Source organism: Leguminivora glycinivorella, chromosome 8, assembly GCF_023078275.1.
Source record: "Leguminivora glycinivorella isolate SPB_JAAS2020 chromosome 8, LegGlyc_1.1, whole genome shotgun sequence".
NCBI lineage: Eukaryota > Metazoa > Arthropoda > Insecta > Lepidoptera > Tortricidae > Leguminivora > Leguminivora glycinivorella.
Genome location: NC_062978.1, coordinates 20799139 through 20818893, shown reverse-complemented (window position 1 = coordinate 20818893; position 19755 = coordinate 20799139). Strand labels below are relative to the sequence as shown.

At 35.2% G+C, this 19755-nt stretch overlaps 1 protein-coding gene across 1 annotated transcript in view; it reads left to right on the top strand.

The window, feature by feature from the left end:
- LOC125228559 (proton-coupled amino acid transporter-like protein pathetic) overlaps positions 1-19755 on the top strand; it is a 51382-nt gene extending 31627 nt beyond the window's left edge. The window contains 8 exon segments of the mRNA XM_048133169.1: positions 9232-9382; positions 10965-11086; positions 12289-12373; positions 15869-16113; positions 17265-17385; positions 17387-17478; positions 18843-19009; positions 19330-19755. Of these exon segments, the coding sequence (XP_047989126.1) occupies positions 9232-9382; positions 10965-11086; positions 12289-12373; positions 15869-16113; positions 17265-17385; positions 17387-17478; positions 18843-19009; positions 19330-19631 (1285 nt within the window). The 3' untranslated portion in view covers positions 19632-19755.

The window sequence follows — 19755 nt, the reverse complement described above, 5'->3', positions numbered from 1 at the left end:
TTCGACGTTCAAATACAACTTTGCCCCCTTGTATAACAAATAACTATTACTGCCAAGTGCCAAGCCCTTTGCACACGCCAATGGTTGGAAACTTCTAATTTATTCGTGATCATTATTATTGCAGATTTAATGATGAAGGCGCGTCGGAACCCAAACGTCAAGAATCGCCGACGTTCACAGAAGCAGCTACAATGAGCGGAGAATTTGAGAGCCAGGTAATAAGTTTAACAAAATTGAAAATATCTGTGTATCTACAATGCCAACAATAGAGGAAAAACGACTTAACCCTTTAATGCACAGCGATGTATATATGCATCATCTATTTTTGACTGTAATGACAGCATGTCAAAATACAAATTTGAATTAATCTTTGTCAAGGTCATGCATTTAAGGGTTAAATTTATAAAAATAAAAGCTTGAATTCATAAAAAAATACTGAACTGATTAGTTGAAAAGAGTTATGTCCCTTTTTTAACAGACTTTTTTTATCGAAAATAAAGGAGGTTATATAATTATTAGGGTTCATGTTTTTCTTTAACTTTACCGCCGCTCCAAATCTCAAGGAAGGGGTTCTCAATTCGTCTGTATTTTTTTTGGTTTTAGGGTTCCGTACCAAAAAGGTACAAAAGGAACCTTTATGGTCCCACTCTGTCCGTATGTCTGTCTGTCTGTCATATTTCTAAATATCTCGAGAACTAGGTAATTTTGCTATCGATTTGAAATTTGGAACAGGTATGAACATTTTTAACTTCTAATGGCAAACTGTAAATCATGTCAAGCTACTACGTCAAGTGGGATATCGTATGAAAAAGCTCAAATTGTACATATCAAAACTATTTTTAACCGCCGCCTCAAATCTGTCAAGGAAGGAAGGTTCTAGGGATGGTCAGAGGGCGCTGCGAGTCCTTGTATAGATTACTCATATGAGAGATAATTTCGACCTCAGCATCTGTGACTAGGGCTTGCATTCCGGAATTCCGGAATCTCGAAATTCCGGAATTTCGGACAATTTTTCCGATATTACAGTTCCGGAATTGAAACACATAATCTCGAAAATTCCGGAATTGAAAAAATATATATTTTTAGATGAAAACGTGCAATATCAGCCTGGTTATTTTACAAAACTACCACAGAATGTATAAGAAATTCATAAGTTAGACACTGTTCGGACTCAGATGGTACATATTTTATGGCCAAAAGGGCTAGTTAGAACGAGAGCGTCTAATTTTAACCCACTAATATTACACCATCGTCACTTTCTGGTTTTGCGAACTTAAATTTCAGTAACAATCAAAATTAATTAGTATCGAAGCGGCAAAAACTTAAAATATTAAGTACTTCTTTTCTCATAGCACGGAATATTTTAGACAAAAAATCTTAATTTCAGATGCAAATCGTAGTGTTTTGATATTACATTCATTCAAAAGTCGTAGTTACTTATACACTTTTCAGAAAGGCGTGTGCATATTACTAAACTCTATCTAACTCTATGACCGCCTACTACAAAATCAAAAGATTTGAGGAGCAAATGTATGGAAAATGGTGGATATGAAAATAATGTTTTATTTTTAACAAAAATTCAAGGTGGTACCTAGGTATAAATCAGGAACTCCGATTTTTTGCGCCTCGAAAACAAATAATGGATATCTTTTTCCCCTACTCGAGTCTGATACAGGTAATTCAATACTTAATTTTAATTACATTTATGTGAACAATACTTTATGCCACTTGTAAATTATTACTTTTACATTATTGCGATGATCGATGATCAATCGATGCATATCCATTTAAAATTCTGGTTTTTATTAGTTTAATTGATAAAACAATAATTTTGTCCTTGTCCATATTGCTGTAAATCCTCAAGTATGAAAAAAGTTCAGTAGGAAAACACTGTATTTGGGGTAGTTTTATTTGGTTTTTTATCTAAAATGTGTAGTTTTTATTACTAAATGATGTGTCAAATACTATTAAATAATACTTAATGCTAAATATGTGAGTGTGTTTAGTAAAACGTCCCACTTTGTCGGTTACCATTAAGGCGAGATTTACTTGTATCTTTATATGAATAAACTGACAAAGCAGCTTTATAGCAATCGACAAAGTGGGACGTTTTTCTTTGCACACTCACATATATTTACTTTAATGTTAACTACTATCAGAAAACTGGCACTAAAACCTCGTTTGTATCGTTTGCTGTTGTTCGAAATACCTTGCAAGACCGATTTTGACACAAAATGGCCTCTCCTGTAAAATTACTAAAATGAAAATTGCAGTGTTATATACCTTTTAGGTACGGAGTTATTGTCTTAAACGTCGATTAATAATAAATTTCAATTTAAAATTCTATTATTTCATCAAAAACCCACCAGAAAACAAAGCCAAAAAAAATTGTTCAATTCCGGAACTAGTTCCGGAATTCCGGAATTGAAGTCCAATCTCGAAAACCAGTTCCGGAATTGAAAATCGTCCGATATTGCAAGCCCTATCTGTGACCTGGGTGGCCGAGCGGAAATAGGCATCTGCCGCGATTGCAGGGTACGTTGGTTCGATTCCAGCCTCAGGCACTGGAGGCCTTGGTCACTTTTTCTTTCATATGTGTAATTTATTTCGGTTTTAAAAACTAATCAGATTTAAAATTCAGTTTAACCACCCTTGCGGATTTTATCGAACAGATCGAACTACAAATGAATACGAGATTATATGTAAAAAAATCTCTTCTAAATTAAGATTAAACTATGCAAATGAGTTAACATTAAGAAATAATTATCCCTGAAAAACTAACATACTAAACAGGTCGCGCAAATTAGTTAGCGAATTCACCGATACCTATAGGTAATTATAGTCAAATCTCTAAAGTTATAGGTACATATATGAGATACATGAGATTATTTTAACTTTTGTAAGTTTGTACGGATACCACTCAGTGGGCCAGTCCGACTCGCACTTGACCGGTTTCTTTATGTTGTCGATTTCTCCGTTGTTACAGGACCGATTTCATTTTTTTTTTGATTGAATGTATATATGTATACAGATTTGAGATTAGTCCTATTTTTATCAAAACCCAGTTCTGATGATGGGATCCTGGAGAAATCAAGGCAACTCCTCGAATCTTGAAGGCATACATGTGGTGATTTTTGTGTTTTTATAAGAACAGCATGCATATACGTACGGAACAGTGACATTTGGTGCAGTGGAACTGCTGATGATGGTCAGAACGGAACTCCTCAAGTCTGAAAGGCACACTCATAGTGACTTTGGTATTTTTATAAGAACAGCATGCATTTATGTTCAGAACAGTGGAACTCAGTGCAATGGAACTGATGATGATGGAAATGGATCAGAATGGAACTCCTCAAATCTGCACGGCACACTTACAATGAATTTGGTATTTATATGAGAATAGCTTTAATTTAAGTACATTCATAACAGTGACATTTGGTGCAGTGGAACTGCTGATGATGGTCATAAAGGAACTCCTCAAATCTGGACGACACACTTATAGTGACTTAATTTAGTATTATTATAAGAACAGTATGCATTTACGTTCAGAACAGTGGTCGCGTTAGAGCTCGCGGGTTCGAACCCCGGATCGCACTAATGAGGTTTTTGGAATTTATGTGCGAAATGTCATTTGATATTTGCCAGTAGCTTTTCGCTGAAGGACAGCATCGTGAGGAAACCGGGTAATCCTAATAAAGCCCTAATTACCCATCGGGTTGGAAGGTCAGATGGAAGTCGCTTTCGTTAAACTAGTGCCTACGCCAAATCTTGGGATTGATTGTCAAAGCAGACCCCAGGCTCCCAAAGACCATAACTTTAATTTATTCAGGTATACATATATTGGTTTTTGTGTTATTATAAGAACAGCATGCGTTTACGTACGGTCGACTACAAAGAGATGTATACACTTTTTCAGCTTCTTGCATCGTAATAAGGTGAGAAATGGATACATCTCTTTGTAGTCGAACGTACCGAACAGTTACATTTAGTGCAGTGGAACTGCTGATGATGATCAGAACGGAACTACTCAAATTTGAACGAGACACTTATTATGACTTTGGTTTTAGGATTCCGTACCTCAAAAAGGAAAAACGGAACCCTCATAGGATCACTCGTGCGCCTGTCTGTCCGTCTGTCACAGCCTATTTTCTCCAAAATTACTTGAGTTTGGGGTTGGTGCAGTGGAACTGCTTATGATGATCAGAACGAAACTTCTCAAAGACGACACAAAAGGATCTTTGTTTGCTAAGCATATTGAGTTTTTAACTCAAATTTTGTCAAACTCGATTTCTTATAGGTAGTCGGATATTGGATTCATGACGAATTGAGGGAACTCCTTAAACCTTAACGGTAGGTATACGTTATTGATGTATTCATTTGTATTTCCATCAAATAACCAGACATTGAAAGCAGTTTTAAAAAATACACATTTCTACACAACATGGAACTTGACTGTACTTAAAATAAATTATTTAATACCATGCACGAAATAAAGCATCAGATAAATATAAGGAAAACATGGATAGAAGTTATTTTTAAATACAAATTCTATTTAATTCGTCAGGTAGAAATATATAAAGTAAATGAGTTGAACGTGACGTCACTCAATTCGATTTCATATTAGCAAAACGTTAAAATTCGTTTTGACAGTTCTTAAAGGGAAGCTGATTTGACTAGGAGGAGTAGGAGGCAAGTAGCCTATTCAACATTCGTAAGTACCTTTCACCAGAACTCCAAAAGCGGCGGTTTTTTAGGGTTCCGTACCAAAAAGGTACAAAAGGAACCTTTATGGTGCCGTTCCGTCCGTCTTGTGTGTCCGTCCGTCTGTCACATAACTTAATATCTCGAGAACTACTTATATTACGGCTTTTTAACCGGAGCTACAGTCCGGTCTGGGAGAAAGCGAAAGCGCAACTTGGCATGTATTAAGTGCAAAATAGCAATAGAGTGCGATGAAAAAACATTTTCCCCCTCACTAGCTCGGAAACACGTGTTTTGTCCTTTAATACCAGCGGGTAAAAACGCATTTTATCCACTAGTGGGTAAAGTAATTTGACCTTGAATAAAGTCAAATTAACTGTTTTAAAATTGATAAATGTAGGTGAATCTAGTAATAAAGATGATTTACCACCTGTGGAACTACTGGAAGCAGTGATAAACGCATTTTTTGCGTTGTAGTTTCCTCGCTATAGTGAGGGGAAAAGTTTTGTGTTACACTTGGGTGCAAATGTATTTTACTTCTCGTGTTTTAAAACACGCAAGTTTAGAGTTCTATTCTCGAACCACTCACTTCGCTCGTGGTTCAACTATAGAATCCTTTCACTTGCTCATTTTTCAATTCCACACTCGGCGTTAAAATACAACTTTGCCCCCTAGCATAACAAATAACTGTTAATTAATGTTCATTGACTATATCACCATTATTACAGGAATGCGGAGCACCTTACTACTACTAAAATGGAGAACCCGGACCTGTTAGCGACATGGAACTGACCAGGACCGTCGTAGGCTCCTCATGTGCCACCCCCGGATACCTTTTCTGATTGTGGTGTTTACAGTACAGTAGTGTACATATTCATGAAAAAAAAATTGTAGGTACTTTTTTTACATTTTTAAAAAACGCACTCTGCATGGTTTTGGAGTTTCGACTTCGTGCTAGATAAAAACCCCCAGGCAAGAGCAAACAATTTTTTTCCTAGCCTATATTTGTGACCCACTGCAAAGGCCTCTCTTTTCTTCCGCCACCCATCACGTTTTGCCGCCTGCTTCGGCTAGCCGCAGCAAAATACGTCGAGGTCATCTCGCCTCGTTTTTTTTGGTCTACCTCTGCCCCGACTAGTCGGGTGGTGTCCAGTTAGCAAACTATACACCCTGTTTCTATTTTAAATTATATGTGTTGTATTCTTTTCTTGTACAATAAAGTGTTTACTTACTTACTTTTTTGAATTCCGTTAACTTTAAGGGAAGGTTCTTTAGATTAAATACGATTAATTTCTCAAAAAAGCTAGCGTCTTGACTGTTACGTTTACCGAGTTTGAAAAAATAATAGTTATTTGTTTTACAAGGGGGCAAAGTAGTTGTTTAACTGGACGTGCCAATATTGATACCTGAGCAAGGGAAAGATTTCAATATTGAACCGCGAGCGTAGCGAGTGGTTCAAAAAGTGGAATCTTGAGCGTTGCGAGGGTATCGAGGCACGAAGGTAAAAGGAACTTTGCCACCGACTATATATATAGAGCAGCGAAGTGGTCCAATGATAGCAACCTTCCCCTAATAACTCTTTCATTAGATTTTTATAATATTAGGTAAAAGACATGGAGACAGCCAATTTTTGGCTTCACTTTTTAACGTGCTAATTCTATAGAGCCAGGTTTCTGGGCTCTGGTGATTCTGTGTTTTAAACACATCTTTAGAATAAAAGCTTTACCTTATGTCAAAAAAGTATTTTATTTGAATAAAGGTATTTTGAAGATACCTATTTTGCATTTTGTATTTCAAATACCTTTTTCTAAAACTATTTTGTATTTTTATTTGAAATAGGTAAAAAACCAAAGTATTTGCATTTTGTATTTAAATACATTGCTGGAGAGCATCACTTTGTTTTTCTGTCAATGAAAAGAAGAATATAGTAACTATGTATGAAGTCCATGTAGAGGCACTGCGTTTCAATATTAAGTATCAGTGTGAGATAAGATTTTTCAAAATAATAGTCACGATATTTGTTTAATTTGATAGTCACGTGTATTTAAATTGTAGTAAGTATCTACATTAGTTCAGAGTTTATTGCTGGGTGTGGCCATACTGTAGATAGAGCTCTTTCTTGTACTGTGCCCTTTGTAATAATTGCAGTGGTTCTTCAAATCATACATGCGGTAAATAATGCGGTCGTGGCACGGAATATCTACTAGCTGAAGAAGAGTTACTGTCAAAGTAAAATGTGTAATCACAGTGCCTATACTGCTATCTCTCGACACAGGCTTAAAACTTTTGAACCACAGTTTTGAAAATTTGACCCATATTCTTAGCTTGATATGAGTTAAAGTGTAAAATACTAATATTGGCGCCATCTAGCCGAGCACCCCCCAAAGGTGTAAAGCCATCTAAGCCACCGTACCTTTTTCTTTATAGTTCTGAGTTTGGCCGTTTTCTTCCTATCTGTCTATACGGAGTTATATAATTGTCTTCCCCTGTTGTAAATAGCAATAGTAACAATAGTTGTGGAGTATACAGATGTATGCGACTAAATAAATGTACAAATGTGTTCTGTGACACAAACATTTAAGACATCAAATAAAGTTTAACGAAGCTTGTTCAGTTGTTTTATTGGGCATATTCTATTATATTTACGATCGAATGCAAAAGTATCTCCAAATGTGGTTGTAGAATTAATTTGCCAGTGTAAAATACTAACGCAACAGAGTTTGCACATTTTTGTCAATATTTTTGTAGGTAAGTGCGTACTATACTTTGTCAAACAAGTGTGTCAGTAAACAAGAACAAAGAAAACTATATGCATCCTTTTCTTTAGGGTGCTATAAAAATACAACTGTATTTGTATATCGGCAGCAATATTGTGGGCATGGCAATCACATTGAATTTTAAGCGTAGCGAGGGATTTCGATAATAGTAGGTGGTATTGAAATGTTAACGCCCAAGATGTAAATTATTAATTATGTGACAGACATTTAAAGGTATGCAAACTCGTTGCGTTAATATTCTGTACTGACAACAAAGTTCTCGAACAGAAAATTGTCAGTTTGCTCCCTCGTAGAAAAAAAACAAAGTCCCTTTTTGTGTGGGTGAGGTAAAAAACTAATTTCCGCCTTATACAAATCATTATTATTATCATAATACAAATCATTTATTCTTGATAAATATAAACAATACAAACACATATTTAATAGTTGTGTTTGTATGTCATTGAAATGAAAACATTGGCACAAAAAAGATAGGAATTTCAATTGCAGTTTAATGGATTTAACATGTTCAAGCTATTTTGTCAATGTGAATGAGGAGACACACTGACATGTTATCCCGCCGGGCACTGACATTTTAGGCGGCGCCTGTACGTAAGTGTAATAATGGGCATGTCATTGTCGTTCATATGTGTGAGAGAGAGAAAAATATATCTTCTTCTCACTCTCACGTATTAAATTCTTTGTCTGTGCAATGGACTTATAAGGTGGCGCCATCTGTCACAAGCTTCGAGTGTGCCTCCTCATTGAATTTCAATGCAAACCCCTTGTATACTAGTGTCTGTACAGAAAGTGAGGAGTCGTGAGTCGTGGAATGTATTAGACCCCATACATTTCACGACTCTTCACTTTCCGGTCAGACTCTATGAATGGCGGCTTTGTAGGAGAAAAAAAAATTCAATTTAAGTATTTTGTAAAATGTGTGAATGTACTTACGACTTGATCCGTAAGCGTGGTTTAGAAGCAACTTGAGATTGGGTGACGTGTATATACCTCCTATAATTTGTGGCGTTTATTTCATAATGTGTGGAGCTAGCATTATGTGACGTGTAGATGTCGGTTTCACAAAAATAACGCTTGTCAATAAAGCTTCATTGCTGCTAAAATTCGTTTAATAATAGTCTTTATCGACCATCACCAGTGTAACCTCTTTTTGATAGCCGGTAAATGACATGTTTAGTTCCGCTACTCGCCACCGCATCGTGCACAGCGTTTCCATAGACAAAAAAGTCTAGCGACCAAATCCACATGTACCAAAAGCTGTCAACGGTAAAAAGGACACATGAATCATGTACCGTTTTGCTTAATGTAAAAAACTATAAGCCCTATTGTACTAAGATAAAGTTGATTTTAGATTCATATTTTTTTTCAATTAATACGTTTTGGTTGGCTCAAAACCAACTTGCGATCCGATCTCACATGCGACCATTATCCACAGTTGATTTTGAAATGATACCACTTGACAGTTAGATAACGGTTCGAATAGGGCCCCAGTTACATGGCCCCCCAGTCGAGATTTGCCCCGCTGTACCTTATGATCTTTTAATTGTTCTGATCTACACTGATGATAAAGTTACAAAAAAAAAGAGAAAGTTACATATGGTTCTGATGATAAATCATTTCAACAAAAAATGCTTTGTTAATAAAAGAAAAAAAATTTTTTATAAAAAAATACTTGTGCTGAGATCGCAATGTTTTTTCTTTGTACGAGTATTTGTATGGCCTTCTGTTTCAAAGTGACTATGTATTTTTTCAGCACGATCGGGTCGATCCTTCATTTGCTGAAGGGTTGCATAGGTTCCGGCCTTCTGGCGATGCCGGCAGCCTTCAGAAACACAGGACTGGCCTTTGGGACTATATGCACTTTGTTTGCTGGGTATCTTTGTACACACACGATAGCTATACTGGTACGTTATTTACTTATATTTTTTTTATCTGAAAGCCTTACCAGAGATATATGACTTCGCGCCATGTTGCGGAATTTCATTAAAACTATTTTCTTCATACCATATTGAACTATTGGCGAATTACTGCGCCCTCTTGACAATGTTCATTGTGTATTTCTGGTCAGGTTACTTTACAAGGATAATGTTCTTTAAATTGTGCATAAAGTGATACCAAAAAAAAATTTGAGCTTCCGATATTTCACAGCAGTTATATCAATCATGTCCTGCCTGCAAACCGCGGTCCCGGGTTCGAATCCCGGTAAATTGATGAGCACAGATATTTGTTCCTGAGTCATGGATATTTTCTATGAACTTAATATAAGTATTTATCTATTATATTTATAGCTTACCTTAGTTTGGGGCCAGGCTGATCTGTGTAAGGTGTCCCCCAATATTTTATTTATTTTTTCTTATGATGATGGGTAACTGAAAATTGTATTATACACAGCGCGTGGTATACCCTCAAAAGCGAGCGTCAGCTGCCTTCGCGTTCATTTTTAGGGTTCCGGTAGTCAACTAGGAACCCTTATAGTTTCGCCATGTCTGTCTGTCCGTCCGTCCGTCCGTCCGTCCGCGGATAATCTCAGTAACCGTTAGCACTAGAAAGCTGAAATTTGGTACCAATATGTATATATTCAATCACGCCGACAAAGTGGTAAAATAAAAAGGGGAAATAAATGTTTTGTTAGGGTACCCCCCCTACATGTAAAGTGGGGACTGATTTTTTTTTCATTCCAACCCCAACGTGTGATATATTGTTGGATAGGTATTTTAAAATGAGTAAGGGTTTACTAAAATCGTTTTTTGATAATATCAATATTTTCGGAAATAATCGCTCCTAAAGGAAAAAAAGTGTGTCCACCCCTCTAACTTTTGAACTATATGTTTAAAAAATATGAAAAAAATCACAAAAGTAGGACTTTATAAAGACTTTCTAGGAAAATTGTTTTGAACTTGATAGGTTCAGTAGTTTTTGAGAAAAATACGGAAAACTACGGAACCCTACACTGAGCGTGGCCCGACACGCTCTTGGCCGGTTTTTCATTATCAGTTATTCACTCTCGTTGGTCTGTCCAAAAATACTACACCAGAGTGTTAGTTACTACGTTCATTTGACAATCCAGTCCCACCATAGGGGTGGGACTGGATTGTCCATGGTGTTAGTTACCCGTGTCCTGGCCCCGTAGCCGAATGGCATTTCTGCGACGCGAAACGCCACCAAAACGCCGCAGAAAGGTAGTCTGGCTCTGTCACGCCAATACGAAAGAGCGCTAGAGATAGATAGCTACGAAAGAGATAATATTGTCAGTGTTTCGTGAATATTAGTGCATTCGGCTACGCACACCCATTTAATTGCGTCGAAATATCGGAAGCTTGACAAAAAATAACAAAAAATCTAGCCCCGTGTGCTTGTCAGTTTTGATCACTGAAAGAGTGACCTTGATATATTATTAACATTTGAAACCATGTCTATGCATACGATACGAGGGATTAATACAGATACAATTTAAGCAAATATTTATGCTTGATCAAAACTTTGTAGGTCAGAACATCGCAACAGGTTTGCGTGGACGCCAAAAAGCCGTCGATGAGTTTTTCCGAAACGTGTGGAGCGGCTTTCACATATGGACCTAAGAGATTGCAGTCGTGGGGCAACTTCGTGAAGTCAGTATTGTTTTTTTTTTCTTATCTTATCTACAATAACTGGGCCATTTTTTTCAAAGTTGTCCACCTCCCTTTTTTTTGGATTTAGAAATTTTTATGTGGTTACCACTCAGAATCGCGAGCTCTTTCAATCCTAACAGGAGAAAAAAAGTGTCTCAAGGTTTGTTTCCCATTCCGTTACCATTTTTTTATACATTTCGTATGGGGGTAACGGAATGGAAGGTTTGAAAAATGTATGGAAATCTTGGGACATTTATTTTCTCCTGTCAGGACCGAAAGACCTCGCGATTCTGAGTATGAATCGCGTAAAAAATACCTATGTTACAAAAAAGTGGGGTGGACAACCTTGAAAAAAAAATGGCCCAACTATTGAGCAAAGGCCTCCCCCTTTCTTCCGCCACCCACCTCGATTTGCAAGCTGTGCCGGCCAGTTGTCATTTTCCTTCTTGCTTCGCTTTCCTGAATGCTGATGGTCGTGATTTTTTTAAATTATCACAGAACTTATCCCAGTTGCAAAATACTAAGTATATTTAGGTATTGCGCTTAGGCTCACGGTAGTGCGCAGGCCAAGTTCCAGCAACAGGCCACGCGCATGCCGTGCACTGTTTACACGAACCGTTTCGACCCAATTTTGACTAATATAGGGTGGAAAGATAAGTCGGGCCCTGGAGGGAAACTACTTTAAATATTTAAGCTGGCTCATGTTACTTAAAGAAGACATTCCTTTATTTTTAAAAAGAAACAAAACTGCTTCCAAAAATTTTCTAAAACTCGCTTGTCTTACTAAAAACTATAAAAAAAGTGTTATTAATCTAATCGATGTATAATTATTTTAATGATATGATAAAACATCTGAATAATAGTTTCAGGATAACATTTCTGTAAACATTTGGTCTTAAAAAAAATATTATTTAATCTAAGATTAACTTTATTTTACTATCCATATAAACCTTAACCATAGGTGATTTAAAAAACCTTTGAATGCAGTTTTGTTTTTTTTTTAAATAAAGGAATGTCTTCTTTGAGACATGAGACAGCATATGGATTTAAGATAGTTTCCCTCCAGGGCCTGACTTATTTTTCCACCCTGTATAGCGCGTTGATTGGACGCTATAGCACGAGGTTTTTTATAATTATGTATTTTGCACTAAAATATTTCACATCAATGTCATCAAGTTTATTTTTATCTGTTTTATTTTCAGAGGAGTAGTGGACTATTCATTGCTACTAGCTTATTCTAGTACTTTATGTGTTTATGTGGTTTTCATCTCTTCGTCTTTTAAAGAGGTAAGATTTATGTCAATGTAACAAAATATAAAAACACAAAAGTTATCCATAACCATCCAAAGGGGTAACGCCATAAGTATTATGGGTACTTTTGCACCAAAAACGATAAGGAGCGGGGTTTAATAGTTAGTTTATTTGTAAATATTTATTTTAAGTTACCCTTTATTAAAATGTTGTATTTTCTTTGACTTATTAAATATTTTTGTAATAAATGAATAATATGTTCTAGTTAAATTAATAGAATTACATTCCTTTTAAAAAACAAAATACAAATGTTTTTTTCTGCAAATAGGCCACAAGGGCTTTTTTCACATCAATAGGCATCAATTGTGTTTATTTAAACCAGCGCGATTTTTACTCATAATTTTATCGCTCGCGTGAGTTATATACCTAATATTACTTAAATAAATATAAGTATTAATATGCTTCCCATTTTTTAAATAAGTCATTTGCAGTTAGGTTTGAAAATTATAGTTACTTATACTTTGTTAACATAACTTTATTCAAAAATGTACAGTTTTGCCTTTACGAGTAGTACACAACAATAAATTCATACAATTTGTACAATAAATTCATACAGGCGATTTTCAATATCATAATAGTATATTATATAACGGTAACGTTATGAAGGCTATAAAAGTTGAGTACCGCGGTTAGGCCACGAAGGCTTGCCGAGTGGCCTAAGTAAGGTACGAGACTTTTATAGCCTTCATAATGTTACGATTGTATACTATACTTTTTCTACGACAGCCACATACATACCTATTCGAGAATAATAAAATGGGTCAGTTACTTACTTCATGTAATAAATGGGAATATTTGTGTGGATCGTCGTAGCATTGAGTATTCTGTCCACAATGTTGATGGCGAGAACTTGTTGCACAATTCTTCAAAATATGCCAACAACGCCGTTTCAGAGAAAGTTGAAACATTTTTTTGCAATTTCCATGTCAAAACAATCATAACATTTTTGGTACGCTTTATCTGACTTTTCATGTAACAAATTGTCAGTCACTTTGAGCGCCCATAGCCTTGATTTCTTCGGAAGTGCATTTTTCACCAGAATCACTCATAATTACTTATGTTTTTGCACAATAACGTCGAATTAAAACAAACTACACACCACCGAAATAGTTCAAATAGTTTCGTGATAAGTTTACAAATGTCAAACATACCATAGACAAGAGAAATAGAAAATAAGCCGGTTTTCAATTACGAAAAATGTGGTTGCGTTCAAGAATATTTAAATGTCGAATGTAAAATTATTGGATAAACTTATGATTTTTACCTTTGTTTTGCAATATCTAATATGTAAAACGCATTTAAGTTTATTTTTTCATCTTGATTTAAATTATGAACCTAAATATTATATTATTTATTAAAAGTTACTTATTACTGTAAATGAAAACATACCTGATAAATGGAAGATGTGCTTTTAAAAAAAAATTAACAGAACTCCTATATTCATATGATTACTGCTAGCAGTAATCCTATGAACCTATAGACAAATAGACTTTCTCATCGTTACTCAAATGAACTTAATTTGGATACCGCTGACAATAATCTAACTGACAGATTTAAGTGCTGGAGTAGAAAAAGTGTTTTGGATTAGCATATGGCTGTCATAAAATTTAACTAGCAATCTTAAAGCCTTCCTCCAGGGTCTATATAGATGATGAGCAGAGAGGTCAGACAAATGGGCGTCATAGCTCGCAATAACATGGACATGGTTTGAAAGTTTGATTGATTGATTAATGAATTAAATGATTGATGATATAGTGATCATTGATAAGATTTCAATGATATACTAAACTAAAGATATCATACCTTCTTTTATTTCCTTTTAGAAAAACAAAACAATCTATTTTTTTTTCTTGCAAATTATTCAAGGTGAAATAAGAATCAGTTTGAAAGGAAAAATGAAATCCGCAATTTAACTGTCATCCAATACATAGAAGACAAATTAGACTTAATCTTATTGGCATGAAAGTATTCTTGTTAATGTACTGACGTTTCCTCCGTTAACTTCAGTAGATTGGAGCGAACAGAGTTTTTCAGCTCATATGGATATTTTGGACGAGAAAAGGAATAAAGTGTCCACGGAAAATTTAGAAAAAATACTGTTTATTTTAATAAATATACCCAATAATAAGTCGTGTGTTTTCATACAAATTACAGATAAGAAATTAATCAATCAAACTTTTGAGTCATGTCCATGTTATTGCAATCAATGACGTCCATTTGTCCCACCTCTGATGATGAGTTTATGGTAAACTAGGCATCGATAAAAAAAACAATCAAAAGCATTTAATGCACTTCTTTATATTACTTATTAGTTAAGTCTTATATAATCCAAAGAAATCTTGCTACCTATACAAAAATATAGACAATGGAAATCCAATTACAGGAACTCGGGCAGTCGAGAACAGCATCGTTAAAACGGGATTAATTAAACAAAACTATAACAAATTATATGATCCCGTTTTTCATAGTCCGTCGCATTTCTGCGAATTGTACACCACTACATGCAAGGGACTTTAGATAATATTCATTTACTTAGCAATCAATCAATCAATCAGTCAAATTTTTATCTGCTGATAAAACATAATACAATGCATGCAAACATAGTTGTAGCGACTGTATGTTGATAAAAAATACTGCGCAAAAACATGAAGTTAATATTATATTCCGCGAATTAGTTTAACGTGCATTTAATTTATTAAAAATCTCACTGGGATTTCATTCCCACGTTTTGTGTTGATTTTTGACTGATAGATATTTATGTTTTTTTTTAATCATCAGCTGTGATAACTATCGGTCTTGAAAGCGGACTGTATGGGATAATGGACTGTTTTAAATAAGTACAGTCAACAAATTGGAACCCTAGGCCACTCTACAACCATGTCAAAATGACAAGCAGTAAGAGATTTCTTATAATCTGATTCATAACGTCACTATGACATAGTCCTACAGAGTGGCCTAGGTTTCCAGTCAAGTGATTTTTGATAGGGTTCTCGCTTGCGCTAGGACCGATAAATTGCTTCGGATTTCTATCTGAGGAAACTTGTTATTGGCTCATTTGTTTTCCCTCAGACATGGTAGTGCCGTATTTTTAGAAGCTAATTATTATTTTACCGTGCGTAATTATTAAGTAAATTTTAAACCTCATGTTTTTTTTTTCGATCCAGCGAAAGCAGAAACTCAGAATCGACTCAAAGAGGAAAAGGCCTCAAGATTATTAATTTGAATTAATGCAACCGTATTGTGATCCAAAATATCAGCATTTACTGCACTTCAATATTGTTATTCAATAACAACTGTTAGTTTCATTAGACTTATATTGACTAGGATATTAGACCGTTTTCCGTGGTCATGGCGCATGTAACTGCGTCAAAATATCGGGAGCTCGACAAAAATCAAACAAGGTCGTAATCACGGTCTGTGTCCTGGTCACTATTAATTTAATTGTTATTCAACTCAAAAATAATATTTCAGGTATTAGATGTACTTCAACCGGAGTGGAATCTATCCATCCAAATGTACTGCATCATAATCAGCATACCTCTAGTGCTCATATGTCAGATCAGGAACCTCAAGTACTTGGTGCCATTCTCGGCTGTGGCCAACGTGATGGTTGTCATAGTGTTTGCCATCACCATGTATTACATGTTCACTGATTTGCCTCCAGTGAGTGACAGAGTGATGGTAGCTAATCCTTCAACGTGGCCACTCTTCTTCAGGTGAGCTTTCGTATACAAGTACACCTTGTATGTTTTATATCACCTCAAACTTTAACCAGACCAAGGTTTGAGTGCTAAGAAGTATGACAAATAATTATAAGTTTGGTTCTAACTACTAGAGCGTAATTAATTTTTAAAAAAATATTGAGCAGCAATGTGTTGCGTGCACCTATTTGACATCTGGAAGACGCGTAACTAATTGACAGTTCTTACATCAAGTCGCGTCGTTGAAGAAAAATAAAGTGTTTCATTCATAAGAATGGCTAGAAATGAAAATAATTTTCTAAACCATTGGCAAAGCAGGCAGGGACCAACTAGACCAGACTGATCGTAAATAATAATTTGCCAGATGGGCCATTTTTTTGAAAGTTGTCCACCCCACTTTCTTTTTGGATTTGGAAATGTTTATGTGGTTTCCACTCAGAATCGCTAGCTCTTTCAATCGTAATAAGAGAAAAAAAGTGTCCTAAGGATTGTTTCCCATTCCGTTACCATTTTTTCATACATTTTGTATGGCGGTAACGGAGTGGAAGGTCTGAAAAATGTATGGAAATCTTGGGACATTTTTTTTCTTCTATCAGGATCGAAAGAACTCGTGATTCTGAGTATGAATCGCGTAAAAAATACCCATGTTACAAAAAAAGTGGGGTGGACCTTTGAAAAAAAAATGGCCCAGATACTGCTTGTGACGATATGATCCGATATGGTAAATAAGTACGATTTTCAAAGAGAGATTTATAACAGGAAGATTCTCTTTGTTCAATGTCCCAAAATTTATGCGCGTCAATATTTTAATGTATTCCTCACCGTGACTATAATTTTATATACGGTGTAACGAGAGGAAACCAAAAGATTTTAGCATATAAATGAAACATTTCTGAGGGCAAAATAAAATAAAATGTTATATGACGTCAAGCAAATTTCGCACAAAAAATGTTCTTCTGTAATTTTTTTTTTACTTTTTTTGGATGTATTATTACATTACGTAAAAAGTAAATGGCCTAGTTCATGTTGCGTTCTGGTCTTCAGAGGTTCTCAAATAGGGGCCTGAAAATGCGGCGAAATGGTTCCAGTAAAGGATGGTACGGCAGTGTTTGCTCAATACACCGTGTATATTTTTTCAAATTTCTGAACTTTAATCATTTCCCCAGCACCGTAGTATTCGCCATGGAGGGTATCGGCGTCGTCATGCCCGTAGAGAACGAGATGAAGAAGCCACAACACTTCCTGCGATGTCCCAGCGTTCTATACATTACCATGATCGCTGTCACCTTTTCTCTTCACTGTCTTCGGATTCTTCGGATATTTGCAATTTGGGGAGGAAGTTAAAGGCAGTGTGACGCTCAATTTACCTGATGACGAGTTGTGAGTAGCCTTAATTATTTATTTTCGTTGGATTTTAAGTACCTTTTATTATTTTATTGCACTGGATGGGCCAGAAATCATTTCCTATCTTGTTTTTATCCACAAAAAGTATGACTAAGTGCAGCTTCTTGAACAAGATATTTTTTTGATATTCTTCCTGTAAAGCATAGTCTACTGCAAAAAAGACATGTAATGAATTACTAGTACACACCATTTTTTTTATCCGAGTGATAGAAGACAGGAATACAAATATTATATATGTCAATAGGGTTGACATGAAAGATTATAAAATTGTGTTGGAATCATTGTTGACTTCAAGGATACCTACATAATTTTTATATACCTATTACTCAAGTTTTAAAACTTCGTTTTTTAAAGGAAACCACCACCAAGAAAGCGAAAGGCTTCGTTTAACCCTTAAATGCATAAATTTTTCTTTTAACGAGATATTAATATATGTGATAGACAATGGTTTTCTGACTCTGGGAAAAATAATAAAAAAATATTTAGTACCGATTTTAATACTAAATCAGTGTTAGAAGTTAATTAGGCCAAAACTTATGTATATATTTATATACAAATATAATATTTGTAAGTTTTATTTGTAAAGTTTGACTACTATTAAAAAGGTACACTATTTGTGAAACCCCCATGATAAAATGTTTAAACATAAACTAATTACTAACTCCGAAAAAATCTGCCTAAATCACATACTAATAATCGCCATAATCCTGTTTTTTCACACTTTTCCGCCATTTCATCTTTATCCTTAAATAATAAATAGTAAATCATAACATTATTTTATTTATTTAATTATTTATTAAATAATAATATATACTGAATAATAATTAAGCTATAAATGTGATTTTGGATAGCTACATATACAGCGTGTGTATTCCATACGGGCGAATATCTTAATAACGATTAGTATCGGACCTAAGGAGCCTCACTACATGTTTTTTCTTTTGAATAGATGAGATATTTTTTTCATACATAATAATTCAGCACGCAATGTATTATGTCCAAATCAATTAGCGTATCTACCTAAACGTCATTACGGCATGACGTTTATGTCATATCAAATTAAGTTGGATGGCGTACATTGCTGCTTGGCCAGATTAAACAAATTAATTACTCTTAATTAATAACACTTTTCAACAAAATGATTATCCTATACGATTCGTATGATCAGATACTATAACTGGATACATTATTCGCCCGTATGGAATCCACACGCTGTAGAGCCACAGGCCATCAAATATATGATGCATATATACATCACCATGCATTTAAGGGTTAAAGAAGTGTTTCTATGTTTATAATTATGAATAAAATAGTGAATAATGAATTGTTTTTTTTATCAGATTGGCGCAAATAACAAAGCTGTTAATGGCAATGGTGATATACTTCACGTATCCTCTCCAATGCTATGTGGCCCTGGAGATGATTGTGAGGAAGCTCAAGAAGTGCGAATCGAAGTTTGAAAACCTCATCCAAATTAGCATCAGAACTTTCTTAGTTTTACTATCAGGTGAGAATTTTAAAATGTATAGCATAAAAGTAGAAAATAAATAGTTTTACGTTGTGCTGTCCCTTTCTAGCGAATAAATGGAATAAAGCGGGATTTCACTATGATGTTGTCATTTTTTTGCAGGCTGTGAAAGTTACCACCAAAGCCTCTAGTAAGCGTTATTGTAAATTATTGTAAATTAGAAAAATAAATAAACAATACAAAAAAAAACATACACGCTCTGAATTACATAATTCTCCAAATCTAAGACAACCTAACATTAAAACATTGTAGTACTGCCTAACAAGATGATCAGACTTAAAATTTGAATACTTCCACAGTGGCAGTAGCAGCAGCCTTCCCGAACCTGGAGTTAGTCATCAGCTTCGTCGGCGCCATCTTCTTTTCCACCCTGGGCTTTCTCTTCCCGGCCATCGTCGAAACCGTCTATCGTTGGGACAGAGACAGAGGCCCTTTCAACTACATTGTCTACAAGAACTTAATCATTGGGAGTTTCTCTCTGTTTATATTATTCTCTGGAGCCTATACGTCAGCCGTTCGTATTATTGATGAGTTTTTTGTTAAACATCCAGTTGAGAATGACAATGTAACTTTTGCTTCAATTGAGAATGTGTTAATATAATTTGCATGTTATATTAGGTATACCAAATAATTTATTTTTCATCACACCCGCACTTTAAATGTGTTATTGCACGCAGGCGGAGCGTGAGTTCTAGAAAAATCGTTCTAAATAATGAAATTTCTTG